Genomic DNA, 22,760 nt, shown 5'->3' with positions numbered 1-22,760 from the left:
TGCCGCGGAACAGTGGTTGAAAAACACTGTACTAGATCACTGAAGATTTCGGAAGTTGCTAAATCACCTCCCAATGCAATCCTTGGAGGACTCTTATGAGTGAAAAACATGACACAAAGTAATGTGCAAAATGGCATTGTGAGTTTCTTCTGGGCTAAGACTGGGCTAGTAACTTACAGACATCAAGGTGCTAGGGCAATATTTTCACTAGAGATGCAATTAACACTTTTTAACTGTGTAATGCACCACTTTTGAACATGGGACAAAACGTGAAAAAGAGCAGTTTTAAAACAAGCCTGTTTAGATGACATTGGCTTTATTTTCAAAACCGAGGTGTGACAGGTGCCAAAACATCACCCTCACTAAACACAATGCTTCATTTTAATGGTCACAATGCAATGTGCAAGCTCTCAAGAGTTGCACGAAACTTGTCCGCAAGCCAAATCTTTGGGTTTTAAACGACAGAAAAGAAATGAAAAGTGAGGGAGAATATGTTTTTGAACGGAGGCGAAAAAAGGGCTTGGTGCAAACAGCCACATTGATGTTGCATGTATCGCATCTGTGGGATGAAACCCACGTTGAGCCTGCACTGCAATGCCTGTGTCCTAGAGAAGTAAGAAAGAGGCCAAGAAGGTAGTTTCCAGACTCTGGCAAACGTTGCTCCAAGTCCCCATGGAAGAAGGCGAGGAGGAGGAAGACGCAGGACAGGAATTGGGGTAGGACTAGCCTCTGGGGGTCTCTCCAGCAACTTAGGCCCAGCTTGAGTTTGCCCTCTCTGAGCGGGCCCGCCTTTTGTCTCCAATTCCATGAGGAAAGGGGGGGGGAGGAGGAGGAGCCTTGGAAGTAACTTTGGGCTCCCCAAACTACCTTTGGTGGTCAGCTGGGCGTGACGTCAGGTGCCGCCGCCGCCGCCGTGCCGCGCAAGGTTGTGCCCACATGTGACCAGCTTAAACTAGTTCTGAAGACACAAAGGGAAAGGCAAGGCGAGATAAGGAGCCAGATAGCGGGGCGGGCGGTGGAGCAGGGCCAGGCGAGCGGCACGGCAAGCAGGAGGAGCAGCCTTCGTCACGACAGAGCGACCCAGGCGCCGGCAACGAGACCCGCAGCATCCATCCAGGCAAGTCGCGCACCGGGCGCGCTCTTCTTGCGCGCCAAACTTCGCCGCCGCCGGCGGGAAAGGGGAGGCCGGCGCCCAAAGTGGCGCGCGGCGGAGGAAGGTGCGCTCCGCAGAGCCGTGCCCCAGGGCGGGGACGGGGGACCCCGAGCGACTCGTGTACCTTTGTGAGGAAAGCCTCCGTCCCCAGAAAGAGGGGTCCTGGTTGCGCTTGAGTTTGCTTTTCCCAACCCCATAAAGCGCCCATGTTTGGAGTTCCCCGGGAACTTTTGCTCTAGCAGCTCCGAGCGAAGATCCAGTGTAAACGCTGTAACACACGCTTGGTCACTGGCACGGCGGGCGGGCGGGAAGGTGTCGAGGCTCCATCACAAATGAACGGGGTCCTTCCCCACCCCACCCCCCCGGCGCTCCCGGAGCCTCTCCAGCTTTTAAAGAAAGGGGCCGAGATGATGCACAGGCTGAGGCGCGAAGTCACCTTTTCCGAGAGGGGGAAGCGGGAAAGAGGAGCGGCGGGATAGCCGTTCAGAGCTGATCCCTTTCGCCGGTTGTTTCCTGCCCGGCCAGATAACATTGATGGTGAAGGGATGCGCCGGATCTGTTGGTTGAAACTTTTTTGCCCCAGGATCTTTGGGAGTCCGGCAAGACTCTGGATGCTGAGACGCCACGGGGAACCAACCTGCATCTTTCTAGTTCCCTCAGAAAAACCCGGTGTGCTGCAGGGTGAAGAGAAAGGGAGGGAAGACTTCTCTGGGTGTGCCCGGTGTGCTAGATGCAAATTTTGAGTCCTGTGTTTCCCGACCTTTAGTTACCAGGGAGTGTTGTTTTATTTGTGTTCTGAGCACTAGGTTCATTATGCTATCTGGTACCACATATACAAGATCACACCCATGCTCTCTGTAGTAAGCAATCCGAAAGATCAGTCTGCATGCATATAGTGTGTGCGCACATATGTTTGCGAGCATACATTGAAAGTGGTCGCAATGGAACAACAGGGCTTAAAGAGCGCTAAGTTACTTAAGTGAGCCTGTACCCTTATTATCTTTGGTAAGCGTTCTTCTGCCCAGACATCTCTGTAGAAGTGCATGTAGCTCACTTTGTGCCTGCCACCCTCTAATCCGGATTCTTTGGGCTAATATTGCTAGTGACTGGAGATGTGTATTTGTGACTTGGGTATTCCTGATCCCTGTAAGGGTCTGCGAAAGATGCCCTTGAGATCCCACCCAGTTCCAAGGCAATTTTGGTTGAGGATTTTTTTATATTTTTTTGAGGGGAAACAGAAGAGTGGGGTCTCTATTCAGTCAGTCCCACAGTGGTATGCTTTATGATTATGCACGGAGGGAGAATTTCAATGGCTGCTGGTTCTTTCTCCTGCTGCAATTGAGACAGTGCTGTGCATTCCTCCTTTGGTTCTGTTGTTGCTGGAGTTGACCCTCGCTCAGCACGGAACTCCCCAAGCGAGGCAGGAGCCAGGCATTTTGGAGCACAAGAATGCATCTCCTGCAAAATGTGAGCACCTCTATTGAAAAAGTCCCTCCACTTGGATCTGCTCCAGCTTGGAGAAGAATGAGAGGAGGTTGTTGTCGTCTGTCTGCCATTCCACCCCCCACCGCCACCCCATGGCTGGTTCCAGGAAGGAAGTGTCCCAGTGAAACTAGGACACCTCGTTTCACTCTGAGCACACACACACTCAAACTGTGTGTTTCTTTTTATGAGAGGGGAAGTGGGTGGTCAAGTCTTTAAAAACCCCTTTCAGAACCCTTCGTAAAGGGGGCTTCCCTCAGAGCTCAGCGTGTTTCCTCTACCAAGCCTTGATCCATGCTTCTTTGAAGTGGGTCTTTATCCAGCCTTCTTATAGATAGATGTAACAGCAGAGATGCAAGGCTGCATCCTGCTCTTCTGATACTCCTGCTCTGGGATGGTCTCCACACACCCAAAGCCTGAAAACTCTTGGCAACAAGGAGGTACTGAGGTAATTCCTGTTTCTCCCCCCCCCCCCAAATTACTCTTCAGGATCTTGGGCTATGGCCAGAATGCACAGAGCTGTGCACCTTTAAAAACCTTCTGAAACTACTTCTACAGTTGGAATTCAGACCAGTTTGTCATATATTTACCAACTTTAGATTCACTGTTGTGTTTGCAAGAATGCTGTTTTTTCCTTCCCATGTTTTTGGAAATTTTGAGTACCTGTAGTAGGTGTTTAGGAGGGTGCTCAATAACACATTTTAGGTCCTGTCTTTCATTTCAATCTGCAGTCCTAATGAGTTGGTGGGGTTGGGGGAAGTGGCCACTTTATGAAAGCCAAGAATCTTGGAATTCTGCAGAATTTGAAGCTGGATTTTAAGCCATGATAGTGTTGAGTGGCGCCCGCCCTGTGGAACGCCCTCCCATCAGATGTCAAAGCGATAAACAACTACCTGACATTCAGAAGACATCTGAAGGCAGCCCTGTTCAGGGAAGTTTTTAATATGTGACATTTTAGTGTATTTTTCATCTTTGTTGGAAGCCGCCCAGAGTGGCTGGGGAAACCCAGCCAGATGGGCGGGGTACAAATAATAAATTATATTATTATTATTATTATTGAGATCTCTGACTTTGTCTCCAAATGCTCTCCTACTCTTGAGTTTCTTGATGATGATGATACCAATTTCCCTCTGCATCTCCACATGCCATTATGATTTGTTAAAATTTGATCCATTGTGCTTGGTGATGATAAACCTATAAGAAAGACCTCAATCAGAAAAGCAACGTTTCTTCCATGCTGTCAGGGTAGCGTTCCTGTTATTTTGCTGGCCGAAAGATCATGTTAAGAGTAGGGATGAGAGAGAGGTTTGCATTCAAAGCTGAACTTAACCAAGTTCATCCTTTCTGAAACAATACACAAACAGAAACACTTCCCTGAATTTTGCAGTGCAGTTCTCCAGCCAAGAAAGGTGTAAAAAAAAAAGCATTACTGGGTAAACTAACACACGCGTAAAAATGCATAATATTAGGGGCAGTTGCTTTGGGGGAAATTGTATTAGAGCAAAACTGCATACAAAATTGATTTATTAGGAGAAATTCACACTAAAATACTGGTGAATTTCCACGAGAATTACAAAAGAAGACAGAAAATTGCTACAGAAATGTAGAGAATTGAATTTGAGATTGGAAAAATGAGAAACAGGGAGAACCGAAATTGACAGATCCATCCATCCCTATTCAGGAGCCCCTGTGTCTGCCTTTCAACCATTTATCAACCATTCCTGAGACTAGTTATGCATAGCCCTCTATGGGTTCACTGCACCTTTTAGAGAATAAAGCCTCCTTATGTACCCTAGCCTTTTTAGCTAATCACCACTTTTGTTAATTTATTTTTACATTTATATCCTACCTTTCCCCCAATGAGTTCAAGCTGGCATACGTGGTTCTCCCTGTCCCCCATTTTATCCTCACAACCCTCCTATGAGTTAGGTTAGACTGGGTGGTCCCTGGTCACCCAAGTGAGCATCACTTTCCTTGGTTTCAGTGCTTGAAATGCCATATACCCAAAAGACTGCACCACATATTTTTGATTTCACTGTGTGACCACCCTGTTTAAAGTTGTGGTGGTTTCACTGGGTGCCTGCCAGTGGGATTATTTTGTCTTGTTTTTTAAGTGCCAGGTGTGCTGATTCAGGGCATCCAAGGCTAGCAAGCCACATGGAAATAGTGGGAATCCATCTTGCTGGATGGATGCTAGGTAGGGCAGCCCAGGTAAATAGAAACATTTGCAATGTTTGGTGCTTCTTCCTTGACAAATGCAGTCTTGTCCTATTGACTTCACTGGGGCTTGCTCCCAAGTAAGCTTTGTCCTCATTCCAGATGGATGGGCAAGGAATCTCGGTGGGATTCAGCCTTATACAGAGATTTTGCTTGTGCCATGTATACCCCGGGAAACATTTGCAATGGTGAGGAAGAGGAGGGGGCCTGAGAATAGAAGGTGGTAGGAGAGGAGGCAGGGAAGGAAGAATCTGAAACCTGCCAGGACAGAGCCTGAGGGAAAGGAGGTAGGAGAGAGTGGAAGAATCATGCATATTGTTGAAGCTGCATTTGGCTGTAGGAAATGGAAATCTGAGGGGACTGTTGAGGCCAACTTTTCCTGCGTTTTTATAAGAAGGAGTAAGGCAAGTCCAAAGATGAAGAAACACAAAGGTAAAATAGGTCGGAGAGGACTGGGAGGAGAAGGCATGTGGTTGCTCTCGGGACAGAGCAGGAAGCAAACACCAGAAAGAAGGTGGGTGCTCAGGGCACCTTAGCAATTGAGAATGGCTGCAGCTGCCGTTAAATGCCCGATGTTTTAATTTAATGGATCTCTCTTATTTGAAGTCCTTTGTCTCTTCGGACTCACAAAAGAAATCATACATCCCTTGTTTTGGAGCCCATGGTTTTCAAAGTGGCCAGTGTTTAAGTAATTTTGTTCTGGCAGCATTTCTGTATGCAGGGGAAGAAGTTAAATGTGAGTCCTGCATAGTGATGAAAATGAGCTTCGTGGCTCTCTCACAAACTTCCATGTAGTCTGGTCAGGTTCTCTAAACTCACTGAGGAGTGTTGGTGAAATGGTTCAAAAGTTTTGTGAATCTGTTTATTCCCACCTAGTTTCGGAGTGAGTTAACACGATAAATCCAAACATTTTCTGAATGACATGCCACCGCTATCTTACTGTATGCAAGCGGTGCCTCTCTTTTTCTTAAAATATTCCTTCCTTCCTCACGTTGTTAGATGATGAGCTAATAATGATGCTTGCCACATAACCATGTAATCATGTTGACATCTGCAGTGCATCATGAAGAAAATCTGTTTCTTGCCATGGAGGGAACTTTGGGTCACATCCATACCATACATTTAAAGCACTACCGTACCACTTTAAGAGTCATGCCCCCCCCCCTGAAGTCAATTCTGCCTTTGAAATCCTAGTAATGTCCAGGAAAATCTGGATGAATGGCAGCCCTAGTTAAGGGTGCTGGGAGCTATACCTTTGTGAGGGGTCTCCTTAACAGCCTTAATGGACTACCATTCCTATAATTTTTTGGGGGGGAAGACATGCCTCTTAAAGTGGTACAAGAGTGCTTTCAATGTGTGATGTGGGTGTGACCCTGATGTGAAGGAAATCTGGAGCCAAAGAAATAAGGGAAAACTTGAGTGTGGGTCACTTGCAATGTAGTGGATCATGTGCTAGTTTTGAGGGTTGAAAGCATGACCCTTCTGGGCCATGAAGCTTAGCCTACCATATGGTGAGATCCTGCACATGCCCACTCAAAAGTAAGGCCTGTTGTGTTCAATGGGTGTATTCTCAGGAAAGGGATTGCAGGTGGTTGCCAAGATGAAAAATAAGCATTTTGCAGTTTATATATTTTTTTCATATAGATTGTTATATGCCCTGTGGCTGGCTTGGCGTAGTGAATGAGGAGAACTCTGTAGGAAGGTTTGAGAAAGAAGCTCTGTGGGATTCACTCGCCGCCCCCAGGGTCAGGTATTGCATATGGTGGCTCTGCTAACACCTTTCTAATCCTTTGCTCAATTGTCCTTCCTTCAGCGTTTATGCAGCAGCAGAACTAGGAATGATTAGAAATTAGTTTTGCATAATAAGCTGGTACTAGGAAGAGAGAAGCACGGATAATTATCCCCCAAAGTGTGAACGGCCCATCCTGAGAGATTCTGTATGTAAGACAGGTGAGCAGTGCTTACGTTCTGGAACGAGTGCAGATGCCTTTGAGGACAAAGAAAGCAAACCAGAACAGCTGGATGGATGGGGACTTGACAGTTGTTCCTGTTCTGACAGAGATTTGGACGGTTCCTGTAAAAAGCATGCCTTCTCTAGCAATGTGTTCTGTGACTGAGGAGAGGGCTGTGTATTCTTCCCATCCTTTATGGAGATCCCTGCAGAGGCAATATACAAGTTGCTTGACTGCAGTAAGCACTAAAACTCAGAGGCAGGGGAGAGCTGCTGATTACCATCCCACTTATTTGAGGAGACAGGGCACCCGGAGAAAACAGATAAGTAGATTGGCTCTAATAGGGGTGTGAGCAGCAAGACACTGCTGTTTGACACTTTGAGCCCAGTTCTGTGTTTGCTTAGAAGTAAGTCCCACTGATTGAAGGGGACTTACTTCCAAGTAAATAGGTGAGCTTGAAGCAGCAGAGAATCTTGCATTGCCCCTGTGAAAGAGCTCAGTGCATGCAGGATGACTCATCTGGTGGAGAGGAGGCAGTGCAGAATCTAAATCTCCAAGTGCCGACAACCGGGTTAGAAGTGACACCTGGAACAGATCTTGCTTGGCAGAGAAGGGAGGCCAGGGAAAGTGAAAGGGCCCCTCGTTATTGTGTTTGGCACCTGCGATCCCATTCCAGCATCACCCAGAGGTTTTCCATGGACTTGGTCCAGTGTTAGACAAATCCTTGGCAATCCTGACTGTTGCCAAAGTATGTTTAAATTTTCAGCTGCAGCTCAGCATGTGCAGCCTGTGAAGAGAAAGCATTAGCAGAAATGAGGTATGCTCTAAGACCTGGATACACTAGAAGTTAAGCGCAACAGGCATATAATGAATTGTTGATGATCCAGGGAGAGCAAAAAATATCAAGGGTTCTGCAGGGGAGGGGGAACTGTCCCAAATATTAGTTTTATCTTAACAATAAATTTCTCACTTGGGATTGTTTAAACTGTGTCTCTCCCTGCCCCCCATGCAATAGAATATCTGATAGTAGGTGTACTCCCTTTAATTTCTGTCTCGTTCTGTATCACCGTTCGACTTGTAAAGCTTTATCCCACAAGGGATAAAGCTTGAAATGATCAGCAAGAGGGATGAAGGAGAGAAGAAGCATTGAAAGAAATGTTTCAATTTTGGGAGAGGAAGCTTAGTAAACGCACAGAAGAACAAAACTGAAAAGGAGGAATAAGCTGATTTCTTCTTCTGGTAGCCACCAGCCCATCTCTTACCTTAAGCTCATTTGAAAGGTAAAGGACCTAATGCTTGCACTCTGCTGAGGGGCAGCAAGACAACTGTTCCCACAATTACCAGCAAACAGGACAGCGATAGTGATGTGGGATGCAGAACTAAGCGCAGCCTCCCAAAATTAGCCTTCAGCAGATGGCGGAGCACAAAACAAGTTCTGACTTCTAAGAACGCTATTGAATTACACAGGTCACTTGCGTGGCTGTTTGTTTGTTTACTATGCAAACTAGTGTCTTCCCCTCTCTCCTTGCCCGCTGTACACCTGTTCTATTAGAGTCTGCTTTCGAGGACTTGCAACAAGGTGAGCAAATTTCCGTGCTTCTAGCTCTAGTTATGGCTACTCTTATTTCTACTGGACCACATCACTTCCACAGCCAAATGTGTTCAGGTTCAGGTGGGTTTGTCTTGCCACATATTTCTCCCCCATCCAGCATACATGCTAAATGTGTTCCTTGCGTTTGCTCTTAATTTAATTGTTACATTTTAACGGAGGAAGGTATACCCTCCCACTGCACATTTGGGAGATTGGCCATGTTACTGACAGCAGTCACTGCAGAGGAGGCAGATTGCTGAAGCTGGAGAGAAGAGTAGACCGCAGGCTGATGCCAAGAAGGGAAGGGCAGAGGATCCGTGCCACAGGACAGAATAAGTGCATGGAGCATATCTAAACAAGAACAACAGTTTTCTGCTGGATTTTGAAGTGGTCAAAGGAGGAAACTGAGGATGATAATTATCTGTGTTTCTTTTTTCTTTATGCATGAAGAAAAGGTCAATTAGAGCTCCAGGAGACCAAGATGATAGAACTGCAATAGGCCAGTCCGGAGGAGATGAGGCTCTTACTGTGGAATTTGTAGCACACAAGAGCCAGGCAGCATTAGAAAGAGGAATAAAGGCAAAATGAAGAACAAAATGGATATTGTAGTGATGCTTTTGCACTTAACCAAATAGGCCAGGTTCAGACATTTGTCCCAGGGTTCATATACCATAGTTTACTAGCAGCCCTGTACCCTCATGTTGATTGGGAATGCTAAGAAGAAGAAGAAGAAAAGTAGTGCAATTTTGTAATGGGTAATTTTAAAAATGCACATTTTTGAAAGGTTCAGTTCTCCATCTTGATTCAAAATGGAATCCAGTTTTATGCAAGAAAGACTTGCCCCTCGGTCTCAGGAACCATCACATAAAATTTGGTTAAGAGATGTTAAGAAATATCCAAAGGCACAGCAAACAGAAAAAGTAACATTCCAAAATATATAGTAGAAGATGAAGCCATGAAGAAGCACTGTGGCCATGTACTCCTTCCTTGCCCCTCCTTTATACGCTGGTTTCAGTGTGGAGATCTTGCTTGCATTTAAGTCAGAGTTCTCCATAACATCCAAACAGATTAGGATAAGGCAGGATCTGATCCGATTTAAAATGCCAGCTCAAGACAGAAATGCACTGAGTAAACCTACATTAATGTGTATTGCCGTTCCTTCCATATTTAGGCTATTGTTTCCCTACCTTCTTGCAACTAGTTTCAGTCATTACAGATATCATCAGCTGCAGGGAAAGAAACAAGGAATCCTACAGAGATCTTGTGAGCTGAGTTGGCCTTCAGGCCATGCCTGGTTGCTGTGCAGCACTTTTCCACAGTGAAAATTCTTCAGATAATATTAAAAACAAGAAGAAGTTGAAGATGATCTCCTGGGGGAATAATTCATGTTCACTGTTTGGTGGGGAGGGACATTCAGCCTGGATTGATTTGTTACCTTTGTGGTCTGTTTGCTGCTCTGTGCAGCCAGGTCTCCTGCCATGCCAGCAGCTTCTGAAGCAGGAAGACGCATCAAGGATTGGCAGAACATGGGGTTACTTCTGACATCCCTGCCAGCATTCCTTGGAGGCCACAGGACTCTCAGAAAGGTGAACAACATCTGCCCAGCCCACATTGTGTAGCGGTTAAGGGTGTTCGATTCGGATTGAAGAACCCAGGCTCTGATTCCCACAAAGCCAAAGCCAAAATATAAATATAACAAATAAATTAAATTCCTGCTTGTTTCAAAACTTCCCATAACTTGACCAAGTGGAAGCAGCAACCAGATTGCAAACCCTAATGTGAGAATTGGTCCAGAATGAAAGTGTCATTCCGCCCGCTAAATGAACACAATATATTCACCTAGGGTATTATTCATGTTGTTGTTTTTTAGTTGTTTAGTTGTGTCCAACTCTTCGTGACCCAATGGACCAGAGTACGCCAGGCACTCCTGTCTTCATATTTCATGTTAGACTCTTGCTGTTACTCTTTCCAAAATAACTTAAGCTTTACAGTAGCTGGTCACAGAAGAGATGGTTTAGGTTTCAACTTGCTAGGTATCTGTTATTGAGCCTAGAAGAAACCATTCTTTGCCTCCTTAACTCCCACTGGAAGGGGGACAAATGGCTCAGACCGCCATGACCCACATCTGGCAAATTGTCTTGTCAGATATTCCAGTGGATCTGGACCACTCTTGGTGCTGAGCTCCTGCCCTCTTGGGCTCCTGGAGGAAGAGAGGCTTGGGCTCTGCCCTGACAGGCCCCTGTCTCCCCTGAGGGGAGTTCCCCTGCTGAAGGGGGCAGGGGAAGTGGCCTTCGTCCCTTAGGCGTTGCCTTCAGCTCCCCAGCCTGTGTAATTCTCTGTGACAGTTCAATTCAGAATGAATCCGGCCGCTTCACAGCAACAGACATACAAAAGGTGAGCCCAGTGGAGCCTGAATAATGAAGAGAGCTGCTCTCTGCAATGGGCTGCCTGGGGGACACTGTGGGGGAAGGGGCAAAAATGCTGACCTAGTGTTTCTTTTCCCTCGGTCCTCCGGGCTATTTCTTTCCCCTACACTGAGCACGGCATGTTTCATCCCAGTCTGTGATGCAATCGGTTCCTCTGAACTGCTCTGGCAGTGGGGGCAGAGGCAAAGGACTGTGTCTGATAGACTTCCAAGTTGCCTCATCCAAAGCACCATTTATAACCTGTTTTTCTCCTCCCCCCACTTCCCCCCCCCCCTTCACGGGCATATTGGAAGGAGGATTAAATATCCCACAAGTGCATATAATGGAAGACATGTGCTAGTTAGATCCCCCAACACAACAAAGATACCGTGAAGTTGTTGCGTGTCTGCGAAGTCAATGCAAAACCACCGCATTGCAAAAGCCCCAGATCCATCATCTGCCAGAAACCTTAACTAAACAGCTAAGCTAAGTTTCCAGTCCTCATGCCCAGGTCCCTGGGGCCTTAGCTTCAGCCTAGAGTGCTACCACTCACCTTTAGTATATAGAACTATGTAAATTCTGCTGCAGCACCATGCAACTTTGAAATCATGTATCAGTCATGGTATTGAGAATCACCTTTTATTTTTATGTATCTTTTTAAAAATTTCTAAGCTTTAGGCTCTGTAGACTGTTAACAACTCGGAAGCCAGGAAATGGCTGATCAGGATTTTCATTGGTTCAAGGATAGATCTTTGGTACCGTGCGTAGTCTGCTTCGTGCCTATGGGAATTAGAATAAAACATGCAAAACAAGCATAAACATGTGCATCATGTATGCAAATTGCAGAATTCAGAGGTGTAAGGGGGGATAATTTTGGTGTTTTGCGTGTGGTTCAATCTTCTCTGTTCCAAGTTAATTTATGAGTTTTGTGATGAAAATACTGTGGGGGAGAGTAGGAGGATCTATATTTTAAACCCAGATGGAAGTTGTGCCATCCACTTATTCTTTGGGGCCCCCTGCAACCATTTCAGGACTTGCAGAACTGCAGCTGAAATCAGCTGTAGTTGTTGGCAGTGCAGTACCTCAACATTCCAGTACTTGATAAATTAAGGCCAAAATTACCAAAATCCAGTGGCAAACAAAAGAGCTCCCCCTCCGTGGTATATACATACTCACAGTTTGTCATCCTGGTGCCATTGAAAAGCGTTACACATACAGAAAGGATGCTCTTGCAGATTCTGTAGAACTAAGCAGTCCCTTTGCTTTCTGGTACATCCCTACTTTTCTCCATCACCACTCTTAGTGTGGGAGCACCAGGTGAATGAGTTTGCTGGATCTACCTTTATTTATTATTTCATTACTGCTGGACTCTTCCAGGTGAGTAAGATTTGCATTCGTGCCCTGTTACCTGTTCCCAGGTATTGGAAAAATAAAACAACCTGAGTTACATGTCTTTCCTCCAATGTTCTCGTGAGACTCTTTGTTGAAACAAAATAGTGCTGCTGTTGTTTTAAGAAGAGAATCGCAAGGCTGGCCACTAGTTCACTCTAGCTAGGCCATAGATGAATGGTGCTTCACCAAACTGCCTGTTGAATACTCCGCTACTCTCAACATCTGCCCTGGAGGCAGTTCAGATCTCTTGGTGTACTGCACTGAGTCTGTGGGCAGAAACACATCCTAGCTTACATGCTGCAATGCTACAGTGCACACACTTCCCTGCTTCTTCTCTACACCTGCAGTTTCCCTTCTTTATGGTGTGTGCACATACACACACACACACACACACACACACACACACACACACGGGCACACTCTTGCTTGCGCTCTCTCGCTGAGCCTTGTTTCCATAGATAGACCTTTTGTGGGGATATGGTAATAGGCTGACATTAAGAGAGCCAGCAGGGGGAGCAGCCTGCCTTCTAAAGCTCCACATGAGATCTAATTGTGTTGAGCTTTTATTTTTAATCTTCTGTTTTAGTTCTCAAAAACTCTGCCTGTTGGGGGCTTCTTTTCCCACCCTGGATTCTTTTTGAGCTGGATAAAGATTCCATGGCAGCTGAGATCCCCCCGACCTCGGGGAGCTTTGGCATTGGCGAGGTAGCCTGCTGAGCACCAGATAAAAGAGGCAGTGGGAAATGAGGGAAAATGTGGGAGCATTTGAGGGGAGTGGGGAGCAGGGCCTCACTATTGCCAGCCCGCAGAAGCCTTCTGGCTTCCGAAAGGCAGCAGCAGCATAAATCCCTTTGGCAGGTTTGCTTTTTCCCAGTTTCCACTTCGTTGCTCTAGATTTGCAGTCTAGGAAAGGGGGTGTCAGAGACCAGGGTGGGGTAGAAAGTTTGCAATGCTCCTCGGATTATTTATTTGCTTATTAAAAGGGGAAAAGGCCCCGAGTCTTGTTCAGTTTCTGCCATAGGCCTACAGGATTCAATAGGTACAGGAGAATAACGTCATTTTGTTTTACCTTGTGGGCCAAAGGCTCATTGTGAGGGGAAGTGCCCATTGACTCGCACCTCTGTGGGAATGGCGTGTTTGTGTCTCAGTAAGTGCAGGCCTTGTGCAGGCTTGCCAAGTGGCACAACACACCAAAAAGGGGAAGCACAACAGGGCAAGAAAAGACAGACATCCCAGCAATGGCAGGGAAGTAATGCTCTCAAAGGCATTGTGTTAATCCCAGTGGGTCGTCTCCAGTGCTAGTCCTGCTCAGAGTAGGCCGATTGAAATTAATGGACCTCTTAGTTAATCAGGTATATTAATTTCAGTGGGTCTGCTCAGTGTGTTTCAGGCAAATAACTCTTTGTCAGATCACTGTTTATATCTCCTTGCTCCAAACTGAGTCACTCTTGCAGAAGTCACTGAGGTTGCCAGTCTGTTAGCACAAGTTATTAAAGAAAGTACCATTGATAACAGCCCTCAGAAAGAGAGCTGTTTGCTCAAAATATGTTGCGAATCATACAGCCAGTGCTAATAACTGATTCCCAAACCTTCTGGGTTTCAGTTTCCATACTCTTAATGTTGCTCTTGCAGAAGTCAGCAGGGAGAAGGTGGATGGGGATAAAACTAGAATTGCCTTTCTATTTCTGTCATTGGCTCTGGTGCCACCTACTGTTGGCCTCCCTGCCTTCCACCCTATCAGTTCCATTGAGCACCAGCCATTACTGCAGGGCTTTGATGCATGACTCCTTATCCTTTCCTTCTACAGAATGCAGGTCCGTGGACTCTATTTGCTTTTGGTTCTGATCCTTCTGGCTGCATCTTCTGAGGCTGGCAAGAATAAGAAAGGTGAGCTGACTAGGAGAGTTCTGGCTAGTAAGTGGGACGAGGCCCTGTCTGCAGCCTGATGTTCTGAGGGCTTGCTTGCACCTTGTGGGCCGGGGCTGCATTTAATGCCTTACAGTGGCCTGGGGGAAAAGGAGAAGCTGTTTGTTGTGTGTTATAATGATTGCTGGCTCCCCTATGATCACTGCAGAAAAGGTGAAGAAAAATGGCTCGGATTGCGAGGAATGGCGCTGGGGTCCCTGCGTCCCCAACAGCAAAGACTGTGGTGTTGGCTTCCGCGAGGGAACTTGTAACGAAGAGACCAAGAAACTCAAGTGCAAGATCCCCTGCAACTGGAAGAAGGAATTTGGAGGTGAGTGTGTGTTTTGCCCTGAGAGAGAGAAGGGTGAGACTTAGGGAATGACACACCAGTCTTAAATGGGACCTTGGGAAGCCAGCCTGCCCACCGGCTTAACAAATTCTGAAGAAATTGTGTTTCTTTGCCTGGAACGATTGCAGGCAGTTAGCGAGGAGTGTGTATGCAGTCTTGGGGGTCATGTGCACGCCGTATGCCAACTTACTGCCGACGTTAATGCAGTGTCGGTTTTTGCTGTTTACAGTGAGTTTGCAATTGATAATGTGCTCGTTCTGCACCCAGCACTTCTGCATTAGAAGCACATCCTGTGGCTTCTGGAGGCAACTGGGCTTTCCGCAGAGATACCTGACTGCGGTTTCTGGCAGCTGTCATTCATTTGAAGCAGACTTCCCCAACCTGATGCGCTCCAGATGTTGTTGGACCGCAACTCCCTTCATCCCTGACCATTGACTGTGCTGGCTAGGGCTGATGAGAGTTGAAGTCCACAACATCTGGAGGCAGACGGTTGGGGAAGACTGTCCTTCTGCTTAGGAGCATAAATGAGGTTGCCTTATATCAAGCTGGACTATCAGTCCCTCAAGCTCAGTTTTGCCTAGATGGCTCATCCAGCCTGCAAGTGCCAGGGATTGAACCTGGAATCTTCTGGGTGCAAGGCACACACTCTACCTTTCTACCTTACTCCTTATCTGAGAGAGAATATCTATGGTGGTTGAAGGCCAGAGAGATTCCGGTATAGGGCCTTGGATCCAAAGGGAAACAAGATGGTGGTGGCAGAATGGGGCAGAGTCCCTTTTATCTGGGTCCCACTGAAAAGGTTGCCATCACCAAGAGATAATGTACAGCTTCCACGTCACTTGCCTTCTGTCGAGATACCAAATTTTCTGTCCATACTCAGTCCAATACTCTGAGCAACTCCTGATATACCAGCATTTTCCAACAACTCTCAGGGCAGTGGGATCAAGGAGGATCCAGGAGTACAGAGGACAGGAGATTCCAGAAAATAACTTGGATCTGAGCAGAGAATTAAGTGGTTTGAATGCTGACTGGAAGTTTTCTACACTTTTAAGCCACGCCTCACACATTCCCTTTGTCTTGCTATTCCCACTTCCTAGTTACTTCCATGCTCCTGTGTCTGCTTCTTCTCTATTTAGGTTAGTGAGGAATTAGGTTGTGGCCAGCTGGAGGAGAGGTTTGACAGTCAGTGCCAGCTTTGCAGCTTCCTGTTTCCCTCCACTGTGGATTCCTCCACTTTGTTTGCTTCCTATTTACAGCAGATAGGAAAATATACAAGAGGCATGGTTATGCTGCATTGGTGTTTATCCACGTACCAGGCCCTTGAAAACTACCTGTTTGTTTGGTGTTGTATTTTAAAGAGTCAGGCCTACAAACCACAAAGTTCCTAGTTCCACGACAATGTTGTGCAGCAGTTGCTACCAATCCATTTACCCTGATCCAGCTAACGTTTAGTCCCAGTAACATTTAGATCTGCTACTTGTTGAGCCGCATGGACATGATTCATAGCAATTTGGTAGATAGCCATGGTGAACGCTCTTTGGGATCTTAGGTGTCTCACGGACAGGACCATTGCTTCTTTGCTATAACAGATCTAATGGCTCTTAACTTCTCTCCTAGCTGATTGCAAGTATAAGTTTGAGAGCTGGGGTGGTTGTGACTCAGCAACAGGTCTGAAGTCCCGTTCGGGCACTCTGAAGAAGGCCCTCTACAATGCCGAGTGCCAGGAAACTATACAAGTGACCAAGCCCTGCTCTCCTAAGGCCAAGTCAAAATCCAAAGGTGAGTCCCAGCTCTTAGGCTCCCTTTTCCTGCCTTCGATAATTTGCCAAGTATTACTCTTGATGATCCAAGAAGGATATAACTCCTGTGTTAGGGATGGCAAATTAGGAAACATGCAGTTTTCTAGGCAATTGCCATATTGCTTAAAACACACTGGCAACACAGTATTGCTTGGAAAACTACAGCTGACTCATGAGCTGAGTGTTTGTCTCACTGGTGTCTTTATACGTGCTGACCTTTTACAAGAAAACACCCGTGATAGTTCACAAGCACCCAGGTAATGACAAGATTGCAATTATATGGTGCTTCAGGTGCTGAGAGGAATCTGAAGCCCACAGTGTCTGTCCCCTAAGGGTGCATTTGTGTGAATGGGGAGAAGCTGGAGGCTGGAGTCAATAAATGGTAGAATCTTTCCACCTGCAAGGCAAGTGCAAGCGTCCAGACAGGAGGAACCCAAAAAGCGACAAGACTGGATGTGCTCCAGGTGCACAGCTTGTATGCTAATGCAAGTCCAGGAGACTAGTGGTCAACTGGCCTGTTAAGAGTGCTAGTAAATGCCAGACCAGCACAGAAATAAATGAGAATATGTGGTGTGTTGCACTAATGATCTTCCATTTGTTTCAAGCAGCCAGAAAAGGAAAGGGGAAGGACTAGAACAATGGATGCAGCCCCACTGTCATCAGGGCATGGTGCCTGAACCCTCTTGGACACACACCACTTGGAGCTCCAGCGTGGTCCCTCCCAGCTTGGCAGCCCTTTTGCCACATCCCACCCCCTTCTGCCTCCACAACCTTGCCCTTCACTGACATACCCATTTCTAATCACTAGTTTCCTAGGGAGCAAGCGCACCCTGTCGTGAAGAAAGCGCCCTTTGCCTTCCCTGTAACCTCTCCTTTCTACCGTGCTTCCCCTCCTCCCGATCTGTGCATCTCGGTGCTCTTTGCTCTGGTTTGTTTCCCCGGAATTCCGCACGATGCGTTTTGAGATGGGGCTGGGCTCTGCTAAGTTGTGGATAGAGTTCTTCACCTTTGGGCTCCTTGGCTGAAGCCATATGGCCCTTTGGCGCATCTCTCTCTCTCTCTCTCTCTTGGCAGCGAGGCCTGTGGTTTCCTCGTCCCCCATGCAACTTCCCATAGGCAAAACTCCAAATTAAGCTAGCCAAGGAAACTGATTTGGGGAGTGTAATGGAGGGAGGGGAAAGGGGGGAGCTAATGAGAAGGGGGGAGCCCCATGCCTGCCTTGCATTCCTCATAAGGTGACTGTGTGCAGTAGGACTTACTTTGGTGTCGCTTTGAGCCCTCAGGCTTACAAGGGGCTAATTCAGTGCCTGCTGCCCAGGGTGCTGTGTGTGAATGTCTATTTCTGCCTCCCCCCTCCAATATATATAAATATGTATATCCAGTACAGGCTTGTTCATAAGCAGACCATCTGGAAGGTGTGTGTGTTTTCCATCAGCTGTGTTTGACCTTTTGTCAACAAACCACCTTTTGCCTTTCCTTCGCCACCCAAGAATCTCCCTAGAGTTATGAGCATTGTCTTTTTCAGTCGCAATGTCCTCATTCCTTCTGTCCCTTCTTGTCTCTATATTTGCTGGGACACTGTGGCCTTGTCCTCCTTTTACTGGTGCTGGGTAAGCCCTCTTTGCTTTTTACAATGCCCCCTCTTTTCCAATAAAAGTCTTTTTACAAAAAAAAAGGAAAGTCCTCTTTTTTGCGGGGGTGGGGTGGGTTGATGCCGTATTTCTGTGTCAAAGAGCTGCAAGCCCATGTGGTACAGAAGTGCTGGCTGTGTAGGAGGATCGCAGCTAGCCAGGCCGGGCTGGGCCTAGTGCCACCGTGGGAAGGAGCACAACAACACTCTGAGCTGTCACTGGAGGAAGGCCGCCACTTCGAGCTTGACAACGCTCAGTAGGCCAGGAAAAATCTGACAGACATTGACTGCAGGGCCCTGGTAAGGAGCTTGCTGTCCATTCAGATTTCCCTGCTGTTGTGTTTTTTTTAGGCCGATGGAGTGAAACAAACTTGACGTCGGGGATATTTAAAACAACCGCTTTGGGCAAGGTGAGAATAAATACATGGTTTCTCTGCCAAGGAGAGCTCGAGTGATATGGCGTTGAGCTCCAGATACCTGTCAGCTTTCCAGAGCCAAATGGTCTGTCACAGAAAAAGTCTCTGTTGAGTTTCCTGCCTCTCGGCTGGTAAAGAAGGGCTCGGACTAAGACCGAGGACAGTTAAACAAAGCAGAATGAGGCAACAGGGTCTTTCCTCTTAGACTGGATTGTAGGTGTTCTGGAGAGTGAATTTCCCCTGCAGTAGGAGGGGGGAACCTCTGGTCCATTGGATCCCCTGCTGTCATTTCCTCCAAGACCCTACACCCTCCTTCGCCCTTCTGCCCTATTGCACCCCTATTTTCTTCACTGCTTGGCTTTTTTTTTTTTTTTTTGCCAATGGGCTGAGCAGCACTGGGTTGAGGATGGGGGATCTCACACAAAGCGAAGTTTCAATCGGGGCAACCTTCTCCCCACCCACCCTCACATTTGGCTGACTGGTGAGAAACAGTCCAAGCAGTGGGGTGGGGCTTCAGAGCATCTTGCCGTCAAACTGCCCATGAGAGATTTGTGTGAATACGGTGTGGAAATGGCTTTAACCACTGCTGGCAGAACTTTGTCCCTTAATTGCCCAAACTCCTACATCATTTTTATCCAGTCCAGCAATTAAAAAGGGGATGAATTCCACGCTGAATTTGTCTGATCGTTCTGTCAGCACAAGCATTTTGGCTTGCTAAATGAAACAGTCCCTCCTTTCCTCTTGTTGCATGCTGTTCCCATCCTCCCTCAAGCCAGTTTCAGGGTATGGGGCAGCTAGGAGATTGGTGGGGGGGGGGGGAGCCTTGTTGCGTGCAAACCATAGCCCTTAGACAGGGCTTCCACTGACAGGACTCATTTGTTCCATCCCGCCCTCAGTGTTTATTCTTAACTGGGCTTCTTATAGAAGACAATGCAGTTTTGCCTGCACCAACTTAAGAATACCTTGTAGGTAACAAGGGAAGGAAGCATTCCTAAACTGGAGGAGAGTGGATTCCTTCAGGCTTTGATTGTACCTCAAATATCCGAGAGGGAATGTGTGAGCAAGCAGACTAATGGTATTTTATTTGTCAGCTAGTAAGTAACTTGTGCACATATTTGCATGGCTGTCACAATGGGCCCTAAATCCCACAGTAGAAACTAACTTTGCATCTTAAACCAAGTCAAGTGTTACTGGGTGATTTCTCATCCCATCTCTCCTGGACGAGGAAAGCAAAGAACCTCCATTTGGTGTTGAGTAAATGGGCACCAAACAAGTCATCAACCCAATATTTTACCAGTGTGGAGAAATGTCTTCAGTGTCTTTCATGGATGATCACTAGTCCCAAAGTTCATTTTAAGAAATAACAGTTTACATTTTATTTCAGAGAGCTGGTGATTCATTATGAAATGATTCATGTACAGAAGCACTTAATATATATATATTATTTTTAGCAAGCAGCAAACAACAGCAAGATTTCCCTTTCATATAGAATTCTTGTATGAAAATCATTGGAACTTTCACTGGCTTGTGGTCGTGTTGTCTGGCAGCGGCCCTCCATTTTGTGGGCCTGTTTAATTATTGGAAGGCTGCTTTCTTCCCCTCTCCAGGACAACTTCCTTGTTTTTTCTTTGTTTAAAGTAGTCACACCTATTCCTCATGCTCTCCATGCCACAAAGCTGCTACTTTCATTATGGCAGGAACCAGAAATTACTAGTGGGTCAAGGTCCTGGGCTTCCAATTAACTAGACAGGCAGGTGTTATGGCATTCCTCTTTCCCCGCCTCACAAACATTTAAGAAAGCAGGAGTGCAAATGCCATGAATATTTTACCAGCTGCTCCCTGGATTCCTTCAACTCATTTCTATCCTGAGTTGTTTTCATATTACCGTCAGAGAGAGATGGGTGAGTTGTCAAAAGCTTATTAAGTCATTTGCTGCTTTCTCTCGCAACAGGATTTTCTTTTTTTAAAAAAAAAGTTTCTAAACTGCATAGTGTTGTATTTCTTTTTCTACAGAAGGTAAAATATATAAGTGCATAAAGTCAATTAAATAAAATTACCTTAGAAGCAATTCAATAAAATGCCATATTTTATGCTGCATGAACTGAATGGGTGGATTTGGGCAAGTGTATCTCCTGACATTGCTTTCTGCTGCTCTTTACAAGTGCCAGAAAGAAGAAGTTGATACATTGGCCATGCTTGGCTGCATTCAGAGCTCTAGAAATTTACAGTAGCCTCTGCCAATCTGTTGCCTTACAGAGGTTTTGCACTACAACTCCCAGCGGTGGCTGGAGCTGATGGAAATTGTAGTTGAGAACATCTGCAGGGTACCAGATGGGCAAAGGTGAGTTCAGGGGAATAGCTGGAAATCAGAAATCGGTTGTACTGTGTTAAATAGGGGTTTCTCTCTGGGCTTTATGAATGCAGCCTCAGTATCAAACACTGTTGAAGAGCTTTGGTGGCACCTTTTGCCATAATAAGTATATCAGGCTTAGGGTGCTGTGGGACACTTCTTTTCGCTGGAAGAAACGTGGCCATGCTTCTGGAAATCTGAAATGCATCAGGACTCTGCAATTTGCAACACAGAAGTGCTACATATATGATTTCTTTCTACATTCAGAATTGGCATGCTCCAACCTCTTTTGCAGAAACAGCTTTAGGCCAGTTTCCCAATGGGAAAGAGTTCTGGCTTACTGGTGAAGTGCCTGTTGCACCTGCAAAAGGCCCCTTGCAGATTCCATATCCAGGTTGGGTCTGAAACGACACTTGTCTTAAATCAAGGAGAGCCACTGCCAATCAGTGTAAACCAGGAGTAACCCTCCATTTGGTGAACGGTCAACCTGGACTTGCATGACCAATGATCAGGGATGATGGCTACCGTGGTATAATATGAGTTTGACCAAACTGCGGGAGGCAGTGGAAGACAGAAGTGCCTGGAGTGCCCTGCTCCATGGGGTCATGAAGAGTAGGACATGACTAAACAACAACAACATCTGGAGAGTACCCTGCTAGTTGCCCACAATATTGACAGTGCTGAGCCAGGTGGATCAATAGTCTTGACCTGATATCCATTCGTTTCTTATGCTCCTAGCCCAGGCTCATTCTGCTCTAGCGCTTCAAATATTGCTCAGCTTGGAGCTATTGGGCATCCCTGTGCGCTTTCCATTGAAATTAATAACAAGAGTCTGCCAAGTCAGGCCAATGGCCCATCTCATCCATCATTCAGCTCTCACAGCAGCTAGCCAGGTGCCTATGGGAAGCCTGTGAGCAGGACCTGAGCACAACAACCCTCTCTCCACTTGTGATTCCAAGCAACTCCTATTCAGAGCAGAGCCTTACGGACTCTGGCAGTGGGAGTCTAGCCATTAGGGCTAGCAGGCACTGTTAATGTCCACGAATTCGCCTAATTCTCTTTCAAAACCATCCGTGTTGGTGGCCGTTGCTGCCTCTTACAGGAGCGATTTTCACAGTTTAACTGCGCTGTTAGTTTCTTTTGCCTGTCCAACGTTCAGCTTCATTGGTTAGCGCTGAGTTCTAATATTATGAGATGTGGGGGAACCATAGAGTTGAAAGAGACCCTGAGGCAGCTGTTGTAGGTTTATGCGGCTATTCTGCTGAGGCCAGCAAAAGAGCCTCCACATGGTCGGGAGTGCAGGCATGCTGCCCAGTCAGTACCTATTGACAAAGGGGCCTCTGAGGGTCTTTGTGTTCCTGCAGGGACAGCTGCCTGAATGCCTGCCCATCCCTCCTTGCTCTCCCCCCAGTGCACCCCCTTCGCTGATCAGAACAAAATCCCTGCCCCAGGCGCTTGAGCTCCCTAGAATTCCTCAGTTAATGCGGCATAATTGCTACCAGACCTGCACAGGGCTGGAAATGTTGCAGGAAGATTGGAACCAGACTCTGGGGCAGGGGAAGTTCCCTTGGGCAGACAGCGTGCAGGGCAGTGCCCAGCTAACCTGGGTCAAAGTGCGGGTTGAGTCTCCAGGGGTCCCAGAGGAGCTCATTCAGGATCGGTCCCAAAGCCATGAAAACTTGACAGAGAGTCACCCTCTTCAGATCCATCCCATTAATTTGGCCGAGTGAGGCGTCCATTTCCTTTTGCCCAGGGAACCCTCTAATCACAGGAAAGGATCATTTGTGGGCTCCTGTGGGGGCAGGTTTCCTGCCTCGACCCCGCAGAAGAAGCTTGCAAAGTTTACTCAGCACATTCCATGCTGGAGAGGAAAAGTCTGGCGTCCTTGTCAATCGGCAATGATTCTTGCACTCAACCAGGAACTTCTCATAAACCATTGGCCTTTTGGGAAGGGGCTGATGGAAGATGGAGCCCATGACACTGAGAGGGCTACAGAGCCCTATCCTTGTTTCATAATTTCAAATTTAATCCACCTTATGCCTAAACTGCTTGCGTGTGAGTATTGAAAGAGGACCAAAAAAATGACCCAAAGAGCTAATATATTTACTTCAATTACTTT

General features: G+C 46.7%; 1 protein-coding gene across 5 annotated transcripts; it reads left to right on the top strand.

Moving 5' to 3' along the window:
* The first annotated feature begins 886 nt into the window (after positions 1-886).
* On the top strand, positions 887-17,920 carry MDK (midkine). Of its 5 annotated transcripts, none has more exons than XM_083753071.1 (5): positions 887-1,117; positions 14,000-14,079; positions 14,267-14,428; positions 16,064-16,225; positions 16,854-17,920. In XM_083753071.1, the coding sequence occupies exons 2-5, from the start codon at positions 14,001-14,003 to the stop codon at positions 16,877-16,879; spliced, it is 429 nt and encodes a 142-aa protein (XP_083609197.1). In that variant the 5' UTR covers positions 887-1,117; position 14,000; the 3' UTR covers positions 16,880-17,920. The 5 variants fall into 5 exon arrangements, with proteins under 5 accessions (XP_083609197.1, XP_083609194.1, XP_083609198.1 ...); XM_083753068.1 differs by having other exon boundaries at positions 889-1,117; positions 16,851-17,920; XM_083753072.1 differs by lacking the exon at positions 887-1,117 and adding an exon at positions 2,863-3,083.
* The last annotated feature ends 4,840 nt before the right edge of the window (positions 17,921-22,760 follow it).

The sequence above is a fragment of the Podarcis gaigeae genome (assembly GCF_964106915.1).
Source record: "Podarcis gaigeae genome assembly, chromosome: 1".
In the NCBI taxonomy this organism is placed as follows: domain Eukaryota; kingdom Metazoa; phylum Chordata; class Lepidosauria; order Squamata; family Lacertidae; genus Podarcis; species Podarcis gaigeae.
The sequence above is the reverse complement of the archived record's forward strand: the minus strand, read 5'-3'. Positions and strand labels throughout refer to the sequence as shown.

Bases quoted from the DNA above. Each gene is read 5' to 3' on its own strand.
- MDK (XM_083753068.1), top strand. From the start codon at position 14,001: ATGCAGGTCCGTGGACTCTATTTGCTTTTGGTTCTGATCCTTCTGGCT. The intron at 14,429-16,063 runs GTGAGTGTGTGT...CTTCTCTCCTAG, and splicing joins CTGGAAGAAGGAATTTGGAG to CTGATTGCAAGTATAAGTTT. The intron at 16,226-16,850 runs GTGAGTCCCAGC...ATTTGTTTCAAG, and splicing joins GGCCAAGTCAAAATCCAAAG to CAGCCAGAAAAGGAAAGGGG.